The 22713-nt window shown below is 28.3% G+C and overlaps 1 protein-coding gene across 2 annotated transcripts in view; it reads left to right on the top strand.

The window, feature by feature from the left end:
- The window catches only part of LOC129980965 (kin of IRRE-like protein 1), a 497116-nt gene that overhangs the window by 331465 nt on the left and 142938 nt on the right, over positions 1-22713 (top strand). For both annotated transcript variants that reach the window (XM_056091509.1, XM_056091510.1), the window contains exons 5-6: positions 5827-5929; positions 9389-9573. In XM_056091509.1, coding sequence (XP_055947484.1) covers positions 5827-5929; positions 9389-9573 — 288 coding nt within the window. The remainder of the gene's footprint in view (positions 1-5826; positions 5930-9388; positions 9574-22713) is intronic.

Below are 22713 nucleotides of genomic sequence, written 5' to 3'. Positions count from 1 at the left end.
TTAGTATATAAGTATTCATAAAATATATATAAAAGTTTTATGTACCCTAATACACGGCGTTATTAATTATCACATTACGCATCTTTAACTTATAAAAAAGCAATTAATGAAATGCCAAAGAATGTTATAAATCTAGAATATAAAAGTAATTAAATTTGAGCTTTAATTTCATTTATTTGTGGTAAATTGCGTAAGAAATTTTTATAAATACAATGTTAGCTTAGCGCGGAACTCATTACAGAGTACTTGGAATATGCTGCGTCATCCATTAAATAAAATGTAATTTATTCCTCTAAAAGACCGAAAAGTGATAACAACTATTTCAATAAGAAAACTCATTAATCCCGTCACACATTTATTAATAAGAAAAATAAAAAACGAAAATAAGCTGTCTTGAGTAATTAATCAAAAATATACAAAGAAATCCTTAAAGAGTTTCATAAAAAAAGTAATTCAAATCCAAGTAAAGCCAATTATCCTAACGCTTTATGTGTAGCAAAGCGACGCGAGAACCAATTACTACATAAGCTTATTCTCGAAAATGCTTTAAGTACGGTTATTTTTTTAACCGCGTAATAAAAAGTAATAAACTTAAGAACCCATTTAGGAACCTGTAATGGACAAATCGAAACTAATTTAGCCGCATTTGGAGCTAACTAATTAAAATCGAGTTTAGGAAATGGTGCAAGCACACATTGGTTTGCGAGGAAAAGGGGCAAAAAGAATGCAATTCCATTAATTTCCGCTTTTCTAGAGTTTTACTAATACAGGAAGAAAAAGTGTTCTTCAAGAAAAAAAGGCAAATGGTAAAAAGAATATCGAATAACAGCAATAGTGAAGCCCCGAAAATGTGTTTTTGTAACGAGTGTTCGATGAGTAATAAAAAATAAAATTAAAAAAAAAAACTATAAAAGAAAAAGTGACTACCGATTTTTCGTGATATGTACGCTAATTAGACACTTTGTTATGTAAAATATTTAATATAGAAAAAAAAAAACCTCGGAAGAAACACTGGTTAATTTGCCAGTTGTTAATGAAGGAAGCAACTTCACCATTTTCACCAGGATTGATTGCACCAGTACAGCAACAATTATTATTAACATACTTAGCATTTTATTTTAGAAATCCATCTATTTGATTTCTTGAATCGATAATTTCTAATTTCATTGCATCCTGTAAACATAGTCTCAAGTACAATATCAGAGAATAGGGCATGATGGCTCAGTGGCACAATCTCAGCTTCCAACTCGAAACTAATTTTACTAAACATTCGCCGTGAAAATAGGCCTGGTGCACATTATATATGGCTCTTATGATCAGATTCCTAACACTAGTGTTTCACAGAAGTTTGGCGATGGCCTTGTCGTATAGTCTGGAATTCCGAACTAAAATTTGATTTCTAGAAACACTCTCTATGTAGATGGATCTTCGGCAGTTTACACTGTCAAATCTCTTCCTCTGGTGTTGCACGACAGTTTGGCGTTGATATTGTAGTAAATTTTTGGTTTTCGGACCGAAAATTAATTTTACTAAATATCAGTTGTATCTGTGTAAGCATAATATGCATTATATCTGACATTAGTGATCAAATGCTTTAAAGCTGGTTTCGCATGTAAGTTTTGCGATGGCATAAAGTTAATTTAAAGCAAACATGCACTTAAAACTCTCACATTCGTCAAAAAAAAAATATTGCTATTTATATTTTGAAATGTATTTTCTCTCGATTTATCTATAGTTTTACAGCTATAATTATTTTATTCTTACAAGCGATAGCCTGATCATATCGATCTATTCGAAACAGAACCAGTATATTAAATAAAGAGGCAAAAATGAGCTTAAATTTTTTTCATTGGTATTTTTAATTTCATAATATATATATATAATAATATTTCCTGCTTTATTTTAAAATTTATCAACCGTTTAAACTTTCATTAATCTCATTAAATATAAATGTTTACCATATTCATATTTTTTTTTTGTCCTACAGGTAAACCACTCATAACTTCAATAGAAAAAAATTCTTAAAGTCTATAAATAAAACGTAGAGTAAAGCATACATTAAAGAATCAATCTAAACAAAATTTTTTAAAAAAGCCCGGTTAGATTATACAGTTAAACGTTTAAAATAAGTAAGTTTAGAAATTGAATTTTTATGCTTTTAAAGATGTTAAATACTCACAAAAACTTCTAAAAAAAGTTGTTGGCCAATCTGAAAAATACCTTTTGATTAAATTTGAAACTTCTTCAAAACACATAAGCCTCTAGATCCACTTGAAACATTTCAGCTTTTTCCCCTTTTTCCCTTTAAGCCACTTCACTTTATTTCAAATCCAGATACCTACCTCCTTGAAAACAATTGTCGCAAAGTCATCCGAAATTGAGATTTTGGGAGCATACTCATGCAAACTTTACTGGGGAATTATTTTTTTTCTTCTCCCCTTTAAAGGAAAGAAGCACTTGCGGTAAAAAGATTTCATACCCACAAAACCTGATAGAAAACCCTGGTTATTTATATAATTTGCAGCGAGTTATTTTTTTTCCCTTCTTCGGGTATTTTATTTGCTGTTTCCTTGGAAACTTTCTTTGTTTTCGGTTTAGAACCCAAATCCCTTTTGTGGCAAAGAATCTCAGACCATCCTGTGTTTTCGAAGCAGGGGAAAAAAAAGAACGAAAAAAAAAAAAAAACTGAAGAATTTTGTAAATCCTTTAAGGCTTCGCAAGAAATACTGCATTTTCGTGGAGATCCGTTGAATAATGAAAGCATATTCTTTTTTGGACGCAGTCCAGAGTATGTTCATGCTCGGTTTCGTCTGTTTAATTATAGCTCTGTTTGCAAGTATATAAAAGTTCTATCCGGGATTATCTTTCATGTTTGCCATTCGTGGTTCAGTTTATTTTTTTGTAGAATTAAAATTCAAGAAGCTGTATTTACCTTTAAAAAAAAGCCTGGTTTGTGTAAAATGATTAAAGTTGTTGAATAATGGAAGTGGTTTGTACATAGTTGATAGCGCGCCATTAAAAAATAAAATACTGCGCCATTGCTATAAAAGGCATTTTTTCAACTTACAATATTGATTTTTTTTTTAAATATTGAATTCATAGTTAAATTATTTTCGAGTCAAACTTGTAAAACTGCAGTAATTCTTGTCACAGACACATGTATTTGCTTAGAATTCTTTATTATTGCAGCAAAAAAGAAAAAAAAATCGTGTTTTACATTTAATTATCGGTTATTATTTTGTGGATTACCTTTCATGTTTGCATTCGTGGTTCAATGTTTTTTGCAAAATTAAAATTCAAGAAGCTTTATTTACTTTTTTTAAAAACTTGTTTTGTGTAAAATGATTAAAGTTGTTGAAAGTGGTTTGCACGTACTTGATGAACAATAAAATGTTGCATTAGTATTAACCAACCACATTAGTATATTACTAGTATTTTTTTAATCAACAATAATTTTTTGATGTGGAATTCATAATTAAATGATTTCCGAGTGTGAAACTGCAGTAATTATTGCCTCAGACACATGTATTTGTTAGAATTATTTATTAGTGCAGCAAAAATTGTCAAAGTAATAACTGATGACAATCAGTCATCGTTGGTCATATCGATACTGTCTCGAAAATGTTAACCACCACAATAATTTATTTTTAAGATTTAGGACTTTTTGAACGACTGAGAGCGACTTTTTTAAATGAATATTCAGTCGAATGAATTTTGTAAAAGGATCTTTGAGATGGAAAAAGTTTAACAGATTTGCTGAATGAATCCCTTTAATTTATTTAAGATTTCATTATTGTTTTTTATAGAACACCTAAAATATTTTGAATACATATGCATTTATTTATAAATAAGAATTTATTTCTCTGTTTACTCTTTGATTTAATTTTCCGTTTCTGGTAATCCTATCTTAACCGTTGTGAGTTAAGTCGATTCATTAAATGATTTTATAGCTAATTGTTTTTAAGACAAGAAAATTGTGTTTCCAATGAAGAATGTTTTTATAAAAATTCTAAAAACAATTGATGCATAAACTTTCACGAGGAAATTTGACTATTTTAATTAATAAGATAACAATCATTTCGTTGATGTAACAGAATCTTGCTGTAAGATGTAAAGATGTTGCATTAAAATCCATAAAAGTTCTTTCAGGAAATGTATTTTATGACAAATTTCATTCCTTTACAAAAAATTTAATTTGATTTGCGAGTCATATGGCTAATTTCTGTCTCTAAATGTTTGTCTATAACAAGTGCATTAGAAACAACAACAACAGAAATTGATCGACACTCAAAGTTTTAAATATAAGGTTTGTAATTACATTCTGAATGAATTTTTTTGGAAGCTCCTTGAGAAATAATAGATAATGATACTATATTTAAATTTTTGCATAAACTCGTTTGAAAAACGTCTTTAAAAGGAAAATATATCAATTAAATGCCAAATGTTTTTAAAAATTGGAAAAGAATGAAGTAGAGGTTAAAAAGACGTATAAAGAAAAAACCTTTCCGGATTAGAAATTTATCAAATGATTTGTTTAAGTGATATACTGCAGATATATTAAGAAATATATAATAATAAATTAAGAAGTAGGGCTTATTTTTTAGTTCTTGAACTAAAAAAATAAGCCTTATTTTTTATTCACTTTAAATATTAATGTTTAACTGATGAATTACACGAATTTTTAAAATTTTTTCCCACTTTGAAACATTAAAACTGCTGTAGAATGTTCCTGCATTAACAAATTTCTTAAAAAATAATTCAAGAACTGAAGAATATATTGAGAAATTATTGTACCAAATTTGAACATTATATAGGAATTAGATTTAATATTCGATGGTTTATCATAAGAAAGTTCCATCAAAATTTACAATTTGAGAAAATAGCATTTAAACTTATTATATGCAAATATAAAAAATCAATGTAGATTCCTAATGAATGGATTTAGGTACAAAATTCAAACGGTTTTATCAAGAAAACTACTGAGAAATTAAGAATATTGAGTAAAAAAGTATTATATTTTTTCAAAAAATTGACTTTTTAAAATAATCATCTACCTTCAGAAAGAAGCTCTAATCACATTTCATTGATACATAAATATTTTGCGCATACCAGGAATTATAAGCCTCTTTAAATACAATTTTATCTAAAGTCGCTGCTTAAATCAATAAAATTACTGTGCCAATTTTTTTAACATAAAGTAAAATATTTCTATTGATTATCATTTACGAAATGCTCAACACAATGTCCTGGTTGTCCTTCATCTGTTTCTTCTATCAGCAATAAAGGATCCTCCCTGCTTCACATCACTTTTCTCCTGAGCAGGCCCTCTGTGGGCTAATTCCCTTTTAATTGAAGTAAAAGTTCTGGGATCCATTTTTCAGGCGGCAAGAAAAGCTGGGAAAAGATTAATTACTCTGCGCTAAAAATTTCTTCTTCTTTTCCTACCGTCCTTTAATTTTTATCAGAACAAAAGACTGAATACCGAACTCTTTTTTTTTTTTCTATATATATATCTTTATTTACTTTCATCCGCCTCGCTGTTGCTGCTGTGCATCTTCCAACTCTTTTCAGTTTACCTGGAGAGAGGGAAAAAAATTCTGTGTGGTGATAATTTCTTCTTTTTTTTTTTCACCCACTTCGTTTTTAAAAATAAAGGAAAGCAATGGATTAAGTGGTTCTGGTAATTTGCCATCTCTTTGGCAGTGTTACAATTAAGCTAATCACTGGGATTTTTTTTTTTCTCACGGGAGTGGAATCGAAATTGAATCTTCGCTTGGAAATATAATTTATTATTTTTTTTTAATCTTTTCTTTGTTTCTGTTCCAGACAAACCACAGATTCTGAATGTGTCGCCAATTCATGGAGCTACAGTTGCTGTGTACAACAGTACGACGTTGGTGTGCGAAGCAGAAGGAAATCCACCTCCTAAGTAATTCCATTACCTTTATATAACTAATTTGTTTCTGATAACATGGTATTGTAATGTAATTTTGTATCATTCGAAAAATTTTAATAGACCATTACATCATCGATGGCACAATAACATATCCTCCTAAGTAATTCCATTGTCTTTATATAATTGATTTGTTTCTGATATCATGGTATTGTAATGTGATTTTGTATCATTCAAGCGATTTGAATAGGCCATTACGTCATCAATAGAACAATAACAAATCCATCTAATTAATTCCATTGCCTTTATATAACTAATTTGTTTTTGATGTCATGGTATATTGTAATGTGATTTTATATCATTCAAGCGACTTGGATAGATCATTACGTCATTGGTAGCACAATAACATCTCGTCCTTAGTATGTTTCTAAACTTAAATATTTTCAGAAAATAGAATTTGATCATCGGTCCATATTTTATACTTTATATCTGTGCCGTGTCTATGCGTCTAACCGGTTATTATTAGTTATAATCACTATTAACACCTTGACTGCCATGGGGGTGACCAGTGTGCCCATATAAATTACATTGTAAGAAATTCAATCAACGTGGTAATAATAATAATCGCTAATTATCAACAATAATCAAACAATTTGATTAATCGATTAATCACTTTAATCGGGTATTATTAATAATAATCGATTAATTACTTTTACAGTAACTTATAGATTGAAATATTAAATGCATATCCATGTGACCCTTATCAACAATAAACCGATGACATTTATATAACATTGGTTTATGGCTGCCCTGTATTAGTAATGGAAGATGTATTATTGTACTTTTTTTGTACTTCATTATCAAACACATCGATTAAATCTTCAAAGTTTTGATCTATATTAGAATCTAATATTTAATTTGTATAAATATAATGACTTGCATTATTTCTGTTTATTTTATTTCAGGCTGGAATTTTTATTACTTACAAATATGCATTTGAATTGGGATTATATTTACTTGCAACTTTTACAAATATTTAGAGATAAATATGTTTTTGTATTTAACTGTATATCGAAAGCAGTTTTCCTCCCCTTTTCTTGAGGATTTTTGGATTTCTTTATATATTTTTCAAATCATTAATATATTTCTTTGTTTATTATAGTAATAAACAAAGTATTACTAAGCATACTTATAAGCTTTACAAAACTTTATTAAAAGCTTAAAGCTTTTTAAGTGTATTATAAAGTAAATAAATATTTTCTATACTTATTTTTTTTTTAAATTTCAATGAAATCAATACATGTGCATTGGTCACATTACGAACGTGGCTATGCATATCTATGTATGTTAACTACTATATTGGAAAGTGCAAATAGACTGCCATTTAAATTTTTGTAATTTTCTAGCATTTTGTATAAATTTTGAAAAGAAAATGGGGTTTTCTGCTTGTATAATGCAGAAGGAAATAATATATGAAAGCAATTTCAAGTTTGTAAATTATTAAAAGATTTGTACTGTAATCTACATATATATTAACTGATAAGTAGTTGAAATGAATTTAATAATGAATTAAAGCTAACATTATTGATATATTAAATTTTTTTTAAATCAATACAATTTATATTGCATTTGGCATCGTAATTTTAATCTACTCTTTAATAATACTTGTATAATTAACTATTTCAAATCAAATAGAAAACAATATTAAAACAGTTTGGCACAGTTTTAAAGTTAAAAAAATCTGCAAAAGGTATTTGTCGGTTGCAACTTCGAATAAAAAAGCTTCATGAAAAAATTTCGCCAATTTGGCGATCTCAATTGCCAAACTCAATAGCATGTGATTCGCGCGTGCAAAATGTTTCATAATAAATAATAATGCACTTGAGTATATTTTTATAATCTGGCGACATTTTTTTAGCCCTTTTTGATCGCTGTTAAAACCAAATTGTACCTTCCAAAATATAATTAAATACCTCGACAGGATCTAGAATTATATGTCAAGCAAAATGTGAAAAAATAAGCAGCATATCAGTTTATAAAAGAATTGTTCTTACCATTTTGAGTAGCAATAGCATGATACATAGTAGATTCATTATATTCTGTGAATTCAAAATTAAATTTGCGTTGGTTATTTCATGTTTATCTTGTGAACAAGGATTGTCCTGAAAGGATTCCAGTGCTTAATTTATTCTAATCGCCAATATAGATGCCAAAATCCGTGTCTTTTGAAAACAGATCATCTCTCAGTTAATAGGATTAATATAATGGAAACATTTTGTAATTGCGTTTAAGTCCTTAGTTTCGCTAGTGATTCGATCTCTTTCGCACCATTGTGCGATCATTAACTATGTATGCATTATTTGTTTGATTGTGATAGGATTAGAACTTTAAATTCGTTATTTTTGAAGTGCAATGCTTTTTTCTGTCTGAGCTCGTATTGTGATTTGTTTTTATCATAAATTATTTACATATGCTTTATAAATTTATTCAATTGTTTATGACGATTCACTTACTTTTCCCATAATATTGAACTCAAATAAAATTTTGAGGAATTTAATTGTAAAATTGTGGAAATTTATTTTGTTGATGATAGGAGCGTGTATTAGCGTGTGACGGTATATTTTGTCTTCCATTCGACTAAACTTGTTTTGAAAAAGATATCAACGCGATAATACCATGTTTATTTTCTGTATGGAAATGCTTTTATTTAAATTATACTGAGCAAATTTGTGATATTCTCACTGTTAAAAAATGAAATATAATTGATTAATAATATTTAGTTTTTCACAAAATTGTGCTTTTAAGACTTAAGTATTAAGTTTTAATTTCGAATCTGTATTTAAAATATGAAAAAAATGAACAGCATTTCTATATATGGCATGATATATGAATGTGAACAGAAATATGAATGACACATGATTTGTGATTTATTTCAATATTTATTTTAAAATGACATTAATGTCGAATCGTCATTAAGTTTGAAAAAAATAAGTATACACATTGTCTCTATGCGCCATCGTAATTTGAAATGATTTTTGAAAATATATATTAAACATATAATCTAATATAGACAGTTATAAGTTGCAGTCAATAAAAAAAAAGAAATCCAATATAGACACTTTAGAAGTTGCAATCAATTAAAAAAAAAAAAATTATGGAAAGTTAGAAGTTGTAATTAAAAAAAAAAAAAATATGGAAAGTTAGAAGTTGTAATCAATAAAAAAAATCTAACATGGACTGTTAGAAATTTCAATCAACAGAAAAAAATCTAATATTGGCAGTTAGGAATTGCAATGTGGGTATACGTGTCTTGCATTGTATAAGGGCCCTAAGAGTTTAATACAGCCCTAAAATGTAATAATTTTAAATTAAATGCTTGAATTTCTGATCAATATGATTTGCTAGATTTTCATTTCATTTTATTATATATCCATGGAGCATATTTTTATTTGAACAAGCTTTCCACTTACTAAATTATTTACCTTTCTTGAACAGATATTCGTGGCTCCAGAAGATGGGAGGTGATGGCATTGAGTGGCAACAGAGAGGCAACACTGCTAGGCTCGTGATACAGAACGTAACATATCAATATCAAGGGCAATATGTTTGTGAGGCTTCCAACGTCATCAACGGACACACATACAAAGCGACATCAGCCGAAATTAGCTTAGATGTGACTGGTAAGTACTGGATGGCATAATTACGGGAATTAGATGTATAATGCTTGTGATGTTATGTCGTTCCATTTGGAAGTGTCGATACACAAGTTTATCTGCTAAATTTTCATACATTTATTGGCGAAAATTTTTAAAATTATAATACAGATATTTGTTAATCTTCTGAAAGATTATATTTTTTCCTTCCTCGTTTGCTTTTCGGACTGAAAGTGATTTTAATTCTTAACAATAAAAAAATAAATAAAGATAAAAGGGTTTTTATTCGCAATAGTTAAAACAAGATCAGATTTGAAAAAGTTATTCAATAAAATGCTCTTAAGGTATCTGTAAAAATGCTTTTTCAGAAAAATTTGATTTTTTTAGTGATCTGAAAATAAATTCCAAACTTTGTCAAAAGCTTATACTCAACATTTTGTTGAAGAGTCTTTTAATTTGTACTCGCAATCCCTTGTTCGTGAAAAATTACTTACTTTTATCTAGAGTGTATTATTTTATGTGTTCATGGTTTTGATATTGGTATGTGTCGAATATAACGAAATATGTTTTGTATAAAACATTGAGGAGCAATTAGTAAATTAGTACATTTTCAGTGTTTGATAGCTAAGCAATTGGTATAAATGCTATAATAAATTGTATTCACTAGTTTTTAGCAATTAAATTAATAATAAAGTCTTTAATTATTATAGATTGGTTTTGATGATTTAGTTTAGCACTAATGCAAAAATTTAATAAATTATTTCTGCAACTTTAATATCTAACTGCTTTATTTTTTAAATTTAATTATGTCAGTTTTCAAACGATTCACATTCAACACGCAAGATTAAAGTCATTGAAATTATTTTACTTGATGTATGCTGTATTTGATTTAAATTATCTTCTGTATGATTGGGTTTATAGTTAAAATGATTGATATGAATTTATTTATTTAAAAAATATATAAATAATAACAAATATATGTTAGTTCCAGTAATATCTTAAATTCAAAATGCAGTTTAAATGAACAATTAAACATATAAGTGAATTTATTGTTTCTTATATGGAAATGTGCATATTTTCTGAGTATTTAAATTCCGTTTATGTAATATGCAATGTTTGCATTGTAAAATAATGTTTCGAGTACAATTAATTTCCAGATATTTATCCGCTTAACTTCATTAAACAATGAGTTATGATCAAATGTGTGTTAATCTGAATGTACGCAAAACACTAAGCAACCCGAAGAGTTTTCATTTTTCATTTCCTAAGTAATATGCGCTTTCAGATCGACAAGGAACAACTATTGAACGGATACCCGGGAAATGCAGAAGTACGAAATTAGCCACCGATTCTAGTTTTCAATGATTGATGAAACCGAAAATTCACTTTCGCGTTTTACGAATGAACCTGACAAAACTGGGAGAAACTTTTCAATTACTGTAATTTTGGCAGCGGATGATTTATTCCGTGTTTCGAGTTGCCGCTATACATTGTGAGTCTGGAAATTCTCCGCAATTATTTCTCTTATTTTTGATGTATTTGTGTGTATGCGAGGTACTCCTGCTAGCGGCGGATATACCCTCCTTGCATTTGCTGCTGGGATTTTCATTTGACCAGGTGTCACGTCTCGTTGGTTTTATCAGAACTTGAAAACAATGTAACATTAAAGCGAGCTGGCATTAATCTATTTCTGATTGAAATTCTTGTCATAAGTACATTTGATTTGTGGTGACTAGTGTTTGGTTTTGCTTTTTAAATCGAAACATGGAAATAATTCTGCTTGTAGAAAACGCGTTAGTGTAACAAATGACAAGTTCATAAAGTCACGATTCTCTATTTTATTACAAATATACCCTTTTTTCGTAAGTAAGGAAAGCGTGATATATACTGCAAAGCTTGCTCTGCACTTGAAATTCTAGTTTACGAATCTTTTATGTGAATTGTTAAGTTATATTATAGAAGATTCGTCTCTGAAATTATATTTGTTATTCTAAGTAAATGCATGTTTACTTTAGGACTGCTTTACAGAAAACAAGTGTTTTGTTTTTAGTTTAGAATATTGATGCCGGAACTGTATTAAATTTCAGTCAGAATTAGTCTTAAATCTATTGAAGAACTATTTTTTTTGTCTTCTTTCGTATGCGTAGCATAGAGATAAATGTAGTAATCGTTAAAAATGCGAATTTGATATTTTGACGAATTTAGTGTTTCGGACCTCCCTTAATTCGGAAAATACATATTTAGAAAATGTCCCTCTGTCTTGTCTGCAACAAAGATAATTTAAAAGCGCTCTGAGCTAGACGGTTGAAGTTTGGTATACAATCTTTACACCAAATTTGCAGATACCCATCAAATTTCGAGTAAAACCTGTTCAGTGGAAGACCGGCTGTTCGAATGCTACAAAACGAAGAGAGAGAGAGATAGATAGATAAAACTCGGTACACAGTTTTAACATCTATAATGTAGACACCTGTCAAATTTTGTACCAAATCCAACGATGGACTGTCTGTCGGTCTGTATTTTCATAAAAATGTAAACGTGATAATTCAAAAACGTAATTACAAATATATCAAATTTGATCTGGGATTTTGTGACTAAGAGTGTAATTTTGTGTCTAATTTTTGTTTTAGAAAAACGTGTCTAAAACGCAAATTCGATTTTTGGATACTATTAAAGCATGCCAGGGATTAATCGCCAAATAAGTCTCCGAAGATGGCACGATTAATTAAGTAAAAATTCTGTATTCACGCCAAAATATATATGTTAATAATCTTTTTTCAAAGGGGAAAAGCAATTTTGTTACCTATTTTTGAATCATTTTGTATTTTCAAAGCATGATAGATATATATATCCAAAAGATATTCACTAAAGTTTTCGATGTGGAGCCGAAATTGTGTGAATCGAAATTTTCCGTATGTCTTGTTTGAAAATATTAAATAGAAGTGCTTCTTATTATTGATTTTCATCGCTCCATTATTCCATCGAAATCTGATCATTAGTCTATGATATTTGTGCTGTTAGTTTTTTCAAACAATAAGTTATTGTTACCACCGTTCTTCTTCCGAAGGCACCGAGTTGTGACTTTTGGATTCAATTATATTGGATTTTTTCCTTCAGCCCCGCGCCATTCGGGACGCAGAAGAGCAAATATCATTTTAGTTCCAACTGCCTAATCGAACGAATTCTTTACAAAATGATAATCATTCTTTTTTTATTATTCTCTCTTAATTTTGTTTCTTCTTTAAAAGTTATTCTAAGTTGTTGTTTTGATCTAATATGCGTATGTGGTTATAGTAAATTTCATTCAGTCAATCCTTTCATTCGTTTTATACACTGAACATTCAAAGTCATCAGTCTATTCATTTCTTTTATACACTGAACCTTTGAAAGTTATCAATCGATTCATTTCTTTTATACACTGAAAATTCAAAGTTATCAATCGATTAATTTGTTCTCTACATTGAACATTCAAAGTTATCAATCCTTCATTGAACATTCAAGGTTATCAATCCATTCATTCGTTTTGTATACTGAACATTCAAAGCTATCAATCCATTCATTTGTTTTATGCACTGAACATTCAAAGCTATCAATCCATTCATTTGTTTTATGCATTGAACATTCAAGGTTATCAGTCCATGCATTCGTTTTGTATACTGTATATTCAAAGCTATCAATCCATTCATTTGTTTTATGCAATGAACATTCAAAGCTATTAATCCATTCATTTGTTTTCTACACTGAATTATGTTCCTCTAAAAAAAGGGTATGAATGTGTTTTTGTGTAAATTTTCACTCAATATGTTTTAAAATAGTCTTTTTATGACAAATAATTTTGTAATAGTGGAGGCATTGTGGAAATAAAACGTCGGTGTTTACGCTAATTTTTAAAGACAAGTATATTGGTGTGTCTAAAGAATAGTGTTATTTTTCGGGCGCAATATCTTTTTACACCTTGGTCGCATTAACTTCGTTACGCCACTCTGCCCAGAATCGTAGTCAATTGATACCGGAGACATATAAATTCCTACCTCGCCAGCTTTCTGGTCGTTTTATCACTGTATATGAAATTAAGGTTACTGGTTTAGCACACATAAAAAAAAAAAAAAAAAAAAAAAGATACTTTCATTATTGTTTTGCCATTTGTGTAGAAATAACTCCCAGTTATATGAAAACAAAACATTTATTTATGTATTTTGCTTTCGAAATTCTTAATCGGTCCTTTAAATCGTCAATAAAAACCATTTAAAATTGAAGCTTATATAAAAACCAAAATCACCAATCAGACATGTAGTAAGAGATAATGTCACATGAATCATTGATAAATCAATTGCATGCAAACATCATCTAGCACAGATTTGTATGTTGCACTGAACGAAAATCGATGAGGAAGATTCCTGATCCATCATCTCTTATCGAAGGAATCACGAAAGGCATGGCGTGCGTCGAGGTATCTGCCGAATTTTCTCTTGCTGACAGCACAAAGCACGCGACTGATAGTCCTATTACGGTGATCGATTTCGATTATACTCTGTGTAATCGAAATAACTGGCCCTAGTGCTATTTTATTATGTAGTACTTCTTTTGAAAAGCAATACGCGGATGAGTTAGCTTAGATTTTTGATATTATTTATATATTAAAAATGTTTGTATTGCTACAATTTTTCCTGATGAAAGACGACTCATATTTTAGTAGTTTGTTTACGTAGACATCTGATATTTTATTTTAGTCTATTAAGCAATTGCGTCCATATTGGTAAAAGTTAATGGCTGTAGAATCCGGGTGTTTTTTAAATCGTGTGCTCCTTTTGCTGCCTTATTTGGCCGATGTTTTCTTTTCGAAAATTTCTTTGAATAAAAAAATAAAAAAAATTCTTCGCATCCAGACAGTAGTTTTTTGATGATATGTTTAAAAAATAATTTGGTATCTACTAAAGACAATACATCGCAAGACCAGTTTTCATTTTTCTAATGTATTTTTTTACCTACTAACATCGTTTCCATGAAGAAAAATTGCTTGTGCTTCTGTTATGTAGCAGTGGAAACTAGATGTCTCATGAGCCATCCCCTTGTCTGGATGAAATATTTGTGCATTTATATAATTTTTTGAATTGGAATATCATGAAGGGATCAAAAGATGCCATACTTGGCGCCCTCTTATTTCCTGGGGGCAAATAAGTTATATCTCGGGTGCCTAATATAATCGCTATGCCACTGTTGTGCCCCTGAAAGGATTGGACCATCTGCTATTTACAGCATAAATTACTAGTAAAGCAAGGATTAATTGTATAAAATTTCAGCATTAGAATTTTTCGTGATATTTTGTGAAAGAGTTGCTATTTTACGCAATGAGCTTAAATCAAATATAAAATACGGTTTCTGCCTTTTTACTTATAGCAAAATATCTTTCATAAGAAATTTTAATAGGAAAATGTATTACTCCTTCTGGTGTATATTCAAAACCGGATTATTCAAGTGCTGGTGTTTGCTTAGTTAAGCATTTTGCTACCAATGCGCCAAGTTGGCGATTTCTCGTTCTAAGGTTGCACCTTTTAGTAACTGCGCAGTTCAGAAGTTGAATTGAACGCGGAACTTCATTCTATACCATTGGTAAAGAGGTTATTCCATGTCCTTTCGAACAGTTCAATAAACATCTTTTTATGAAGCCATCGCATTCATCATTTTTAGTTACACCGCATTTCCTGGTTTACCTTCATTAACATTTTAAAAGCCAGCACTGTCTCTACATGCTTTTCTAAACAAAATTAGTAATACAGAGAAGAAAATGAATTAAATGATTCTGCGAAGTTATGAAATTCATTTTTATTCGCTATTGTTGCGTCTACTCATCATTAAAGGCAATAAACTATTGAATATAGACTTGTCAAAAACTGATGATTACCACGAAAAAAAAAATCATTTGGAAACTTTAATATTTATTATTTAGCGATTATCTTCTAGACGAATTTAATCATATGATTTGTGAACGAATTATCATCGTAGTGAGTGGATTAAGTTTTCAAACGCATATTTAAATGATCTTTAAATATTTTTTAACTTCCTAAAATAAACATATTTAAAACCTAATGAACTTAATCATTAAGTTTAAGATCTATCTTTTTAAACAAACAATATTCAAATCATCATTGACGAAAGTCTCATATTTTATCAAAAATACTTATTATACAATGCGTTGTGAAATTCTTACTCTTCCAAACTTACATTATCAATAGAAAATATCCCGTTCTCCAGTGGAAAATCATTTATGCCAAGAACTTTTCTTCCAAGTACTTAAATCTTTGCATTTCGGAAAACACTTTTTCGATTTCAGAATTTTAAGTTCTAAGCAGCTTTGACTTCTGTGTTAGGGCTAAAATCCGCTTTGAAGTATGGAGCTTAATGAGTAGTGCATATGTGAGGTACTTTTTTTCTTGATAAATGATAAAATTGCAGAGTCAGTGTTGGCAACAGCCTTGTAGCAAAGTTAAAATCGTCTGCTGAAACTAGCATTAATGGATTTATTATTCTTGTTACAAATGACTGTTCTGGAAATGTGACATTTTCGTTTTAAGAGGATTTATTTCATTTTACTTTTTTTTTTCTATTACTGTAGTACTTTTACTATTTCTCTTCACGCTCGAGTTCCTGCGGAACAGGGAAAAATAAATTAAGTAGCTCCAATCTCATTAACTTTTGCCTTTTTGAGCATAGCAAGTTAAAATCACACTCGATTAAAGTTAATCCGAAAGCTGTGTGTTCTAAAAAGAGATAGTAGTGCTTTAAAATGGCGGAATTGGATTCTGTAACTTTTGTTTGGGTAATTTTATTTAGAATGCTCTAATACCTTCGGATTTTGAGAATCTTCGTGGCGGAAACGCATGAATTAACTCGTCATTTTCTGTATTTGTTCTTTGTTTTTATTTGTGTTGTATTTCAATTAAAAAATATCTGTTAATTCTGTGTTACAAGTGCACTTATCTTTAAGGCTATTTTGTTTTTGAAGTGCGACTATTAATAAAATTATCTTTAAAAAGTTATTAGATTGTTGAGTATTTTTGTAATAGACTTTTGGAATTCCATTAAATTCTATAAAAGAAAATAATCAATTCGAAATTTCGCTTCAAAGTAAGGATAATTCCATTAAAACTTTATTCTTCGGTTCTTTTCTAAGGATTTTTTTTAAGAACTGAAATTACTGTTCAAAGATAAAAATGGAATTTAATCCTTGTGTCCTATATATTTAACTATGTCCTGCATGTTTAGCTAGGAAATAAGAATTTTTTTGTTGCCACAGTTGATTCTTTTAAATTAGGAATATTACCACATTATTTATATAAAGTAATTTTTCAAAAAAAAAATCTTTCAGTATTATTTCATATTGAGAGCTCACATTAATTGTAACCCAGCTAATTTATAATTCATTAGAAATAAATATACATTTGTAATCTGGAAAAAAGGGTTTTAATGAAGTTTTTATATTGTTTTATTCATTAAAGGCACAGGTAAAAATGCCAAGTAATTTTAGTATTGTCGCTTAGTTCTGTTTGGGATATTTAGGGAAAATGATCTTAACAACTAACATATTAAACAAAATATATTTAAAAGTAAGTTACTTAAATAAAAAGACTTTGAACTTTACTACTTTTGAGACTATGAGCAATACTACGCAAATTATTCTGAACCATTTCAATGGATGCCTGAAGGATGAAGGCATTCAGTGGACACTGTTACTATGACAGACATTAATTGGCCTACCTTTTAACTTTACTTTGCTCTGATAAAAAGTAATTAAAAAAAACTCTTTTAAAGATACATATCCCTTAGAGAAGGTGGATTTCCCCCTTTTTCTCATTAATTATAATATTGCAAATTCAAAAATGTTTGGTTTTAAAAATCAACAGAATATTTATTTTAAGCATTAATGATATAAATTTCTATCTTCTTTAATATGTTTATGTGATCTTAAATACTATATTTAAAATATATATTTTTGGTTAAATATTAAAGCATTCATTAAATGTAACCATAAGAAAATGCTTTTTGGGATTGAATGTCATTAATGTAACTTGGATTCCCAATATTTAAAAGCAATGAAACGTTCACTCCTCAGATTTCCTCATAAGCTTTTTTTTTATTAAATCACTTTTTCCCGTGCTTTTACATCCATTACTATCTACTTTTTTTTTCATTTACGTCCCAATGAATTTTTAATTCCCATTAATTCCTGCTATTACATCTGATTGAGGAAAATAATTTCCCAATAGAAAGTCAAAAGTCATCTAAGGAATGCTCGGCCACGCTATCATCGCTATCTAGGGATCAATTACTGCCTCTAAACCCAATGGGAAACGTTAACAGAAGATTCAAGATTTATAGCGCTCTAAAATCCTTTTTTTCCCACCGTTTATGTTTTTCGAATGGCTACACTTAATGCTTGCTAATCTCAAAGTTAAATGGATGCTTTTTTTTTTTATCGTTTGCTGTTTTTCTGCTTTTTTTTTCTTTATTTTTTCCTAATCCTATCGTTTCGTTAAAAAGTTTATGGGATAGGGATAAACTTGTGTATTTTGTAATTTGCTTTGTTTTTTACCAACATAATAAATTTAGAAAAAGAAAACTTTGGATTTTTTTTTAATTTCATTTAATCCAATGAAATATCGCTAACCACTCACCTTGTTGATTTTTTTTGTATATATATATATAGATAGATAGATAAATAGATAACAAAGAGAGAGAGCGAGCAAGAGATTTTCTAAAAAAATTATCTGAATATTCTTATTTTTTAAGTCGAATTATTTCTTTATGTAAATTAATGTGCTACTTTGGTTATGTTTTCCCCTTAATTTATAAGCTGATAAAAAGATTTGCTCTAAGCATAAGCTCTGTTCCTTGTCTAAACTTGCAATTATTTTATTCTTTAAATTACAATTTATTGTTCTAATGTCGTTTTTATTCGCTAAATTTCATCTTTAGTATAAATTTTAAAGTTGTGGAATGGACACTCTTAAAAAAATGGCATGATGATTTCACAAAATATAAAAGAGAATGCAAATTGCTGCGACGAAAGAATGATAATGATCTGAAACGTACAATATTTATATATGTTTCAATGCATCATGATTTTCATGTTTTTTTCTTATGTGCCACTTTTTAAAAATTAAGAATAAGTCCTTTTTGAATGTAGATGCATCAAATTTATATAAATTATTTCCTTTGTTCTAGAGTATTCATAAAACCTTCAAATAACCAATAATTTACACGTATGTGTGAGAAAAATAAACATGCGTGCCCTAAAACGTGATCTCCGATCCATCAAAAATGCAGTAAATTTACTATAAATAAATTTTTTATCAGTTTAGTGATTTATAAATCTTAAGTTTCTAAATTTTTTTCAGATTTCCGAATGTTGCATTAAAAAAAATACATAAACTGTCAATAGTACAGATCACAAAGGATGACAGAAATTCTATATATTAAATTAATACGAAGATTTTGTTTATGTATTAAATAAAAATTAGTAAATTTTTCTATTTGTTTGTTAAAGCACATATTCGAAAATAATTGCTCTTGATTGATTTCATTAAATGCAAGATAATTAAAATATTTATTATTAATATTTGTAATTTTTTTAAAGCTATTATGCAATTATTTTGATTTTAACCTAGAATGAATGACTTTTTATTTATGTTTACATTTTTTTTTTGAATAGCTACATATAATTTTGGAAAATTATTAATTAAAAAAAATCCGTTATTTTTTTAAAAATTAAAATAGACCAAACGGGCCACATTATGAATTAAACCACATTCCAGTGACACAAATCACATTCTACATTGCAATAAAAATAAGTCTTTTTTTATCAATATATTTTTTACAATGCAAAAAAAAAAAGATTATATTTATAGAACTATTTATACATCAGCCATTTTTTTAACAGTTCTAATTCTAGTACCCCTTTTACCGCATATAGATATTTTCTCTAAATCTTTATTAAAAAGCATTTAATAAAAAGATTTCCAACGCATTATTTTGTTTTGGAACAGTCATGTAAAGCTGATGAATGAAAATAAAAGCGTGTAGCCAAATGGTTACATTGCAAGTTTAAGATTAATTGAACATTTTATTATATTTATCCTAATGCTCTGTAATTTAAACTTTGATTTCAAATTTTATATACCAAATGTATGCACACTGCTAATAAATAGCACATTTTGTATATGCAAATCATTACTTTAGATACCAAATACAATTAAATCCAATTGAAATGCACTGTTTTAAACATGGAAGTCCTTCTAAATTAATTCCTAAATACCATAATATTATAATTATAATACCATTTTTATTTTATTTATTTTGCTAATTTTTCAAAAACTAATTTATTTCTGTGTAATCTTTCATAAAAATAGATGTTAGTGATAATAACTTACCTATATATGGAATGAATTTATTATCTATTGTTCACCGTATGTTTAGATGCATTTTATTATACCCGTTTTCTCGTCAAATCGCATCAATAATATTGATTTTGTTCCTGAAATCTCATCCTCAAAGTTCATCAAAACTTCATCTTGTTAACGATCCAACGAATCATTTCATTTAATTATCTTTGCACATTGATCGCATGATTAACTATTCATCAAAAGTTCTGAAGTCGCACGATTCGAATCTACATTTTAAGAATCCAATTCATTCATATGAACTTCAGTTATAAATTATACTGTCCTATCTATACATCGTGTTTTGATTTTAGTTCATCTCATCATCATTGTCATCGACTTTTATTTTGAAATAATAAGCTTTGGAGTTTTATGGCAAATATTGTAAAATGCTATTATATGAAAATGATTTGATATCTGCAGCATTTTGGTTTGGAAATTTGAAGTGTGTTTATTATGGTTTTGTTATTAAAAGCTTAATAAAGAATTAGATGGAACCGAAATATGTTACCAAGGAGAAAATATAATTCAGGAGTAGTAACTTTTTTTTGTCTTTGTTATTGTTGATTACTTTAGTGAAATTTGTATAATTCCTCGAAAATATAATTGTAAAATAATTCTTAGCTTATTAAATTTAAATGCTTTTAAAAAGCTCCTGTTTCTTGTTTGGTGCTATTTGGTTTTGGGTTTCTGGGTTTTCAAAAATAAAACAGCATTTTTTTTTTTTTTTTTTTTTTTTTTTTTTTTACGTGAATTAATGTAGAAAGTTGTACTTGACTAAGCTGAAAATTTTGTGCCTGAAAACACTTTTATGCCAAAAAATATAGTTTAATTTCGAATTAAATTCTTAAGCTTAAACCTTCAGGGAAAAAGTTAAGATGAAATTTTTTTCGAAAATGTTTGGTAACAATAAAATTAGAACAAAATGTGGATTAATTCTTTTCGAATAGTGGCGATTTTTGTTGTTGCAGTTTAATAAAACACTTTAATTATTTAATAGCTTTAACTCTTAATATTTCGTGTATATCCGAAACTATTTAAAAAGAACTTTGTTATTTTAAATTTATTTCCAAAATTTTCTTAAAAAACAAAAAGAATATATGATTCCTGTAATCAAAGATTATCGATGAAAATTTCGAAAAGAATGACCTGCAGTAAACAAAGATGCTCGTGTGTCTAATTTTATATGAAAAAGTTTTTTATTTTGTATATTTCAGTACTTTTTTTTATGAATTATCTCGCGAATTAATAATAAACAAAAGAAAATGAAGAACTAAAAAAATGAAAATGACTTTTTTAAAGCAAATTTCTTCCACATTTTTCTGTACCGTAATGTTTTAATCGAAAACGATTTTGGTTAACAGGAATATCGTCTGCTCCTTTTTATCTGTAAAATGACTGATACATTTAATTAGTTAGTTTAAAGATAGTTATCATTAATGAGGCTCTAGCCACGTTTCCTTAAATTTACTGTTGTTTATGAATAATAAAAGCACTATTTAAACTACAAAACCGATTTAGAAAGTTGTATTTTGGATAGATAAAGTTTGCAGATTATGTGTACTCCAATAAATTATTATCCTTTGGAGTTTAGAAGCATTTGTGTTGGGGAAAACTTTCGTAGTTTCTTTCAGTGGAAGGTTTAGATTAAAGTGATACAAAACAATCAGAATTTTTCTTTTTTGTGTGCATGCATTTTCAATGAATACAAAACGATTTAGCATTAATTATCTCACGATGGTATTATATAATGCTCTGTTCTGATAATGTAGGATTCTATAAACGTTTCTTTTAACATTTGATTCATTCTATCCTTAAAAACAATATATACATTTTTTTTTCGTTTTACTATTTTTTCTTTCGCCTTTTAAATATTATTTTTTTATAAATTCATAATTAAAATATTCATTTGATAAGTAAATAAATCACTCTACTTATTGTTTTTTTGGAGCAATGATTTGCATCAGAAACCATAATTGAATTTTTCTTCAAAAATTAGTGAATCGAATTGTAAAATATAGATTGAAAACTTCTGTTTGGGATAAAAACTGGAAAGGATTTTTAATTTTTTTCTGATTACTTTTATTATAAATGGATTGCTGATGTTTATAAATTTTATCATATTGAAATCTTCTGCATATGGTACTTTTTATTATTATTTTTTAATTTAATAGTAGCATACAGAGTGTTCACTTTAATCTGTGCAGTAACTAATTTTTTTAACCGTTAGAAATAGGCTTCCATTGGAAAAATGATCGAAATTTCAGTTTGTACTATTTAATTATATTTATATAAAAATATTACAAAGTTCCAAATTCCGACACTTGCGTAGTCAGTTGTTCGTCATACTTCTTAAAATATTTCACGGAATTCTTAAATCTTTTTTAGAAACTTTCTAATCCTTTGCGATTAAAAATAACCAAGTCTTCATGTTTTGGATATTGTTATTTTAGACTGTTTTAAATAATTTTAATGGCCATCTAGATGATCAGGCATTAAATTTGCGGCATTTCATCGAGGTATCCATTGATTGGCCAAAAATAAGGAAATTTAAATCTTTCTATCTCGGTTAGTTTTTATCACAAAATAGAAGGGGGGAAAAAGGGGAAGGGGTTTTAGTCTACTTTTTTCCCCCCTTTCTTCTTCTTCTTTTTTTTTTTTTTTTTTTTTTTTTTGTTAGCTGACTTTTTTTTAGCCTAGTTTATTCTTTTTTTTAAACTTTTTTTAGCTT

Source organism: Argiope bruennichi, chromosome 8, assembly GCF_947563725.1.
Source record: "Argiope bruennichi chromosome 8, qqArgBrue1.1, whole genome shotgun sequence".
NCBI lineage: Eukaryota > Metazoa > Arthropoda > Arachnida > Araneae > Araneidae > Argiope > Argiope bruennichi.
This window is presented reverse-complemented; position numbering and strand designations above follow the sequence as displayed.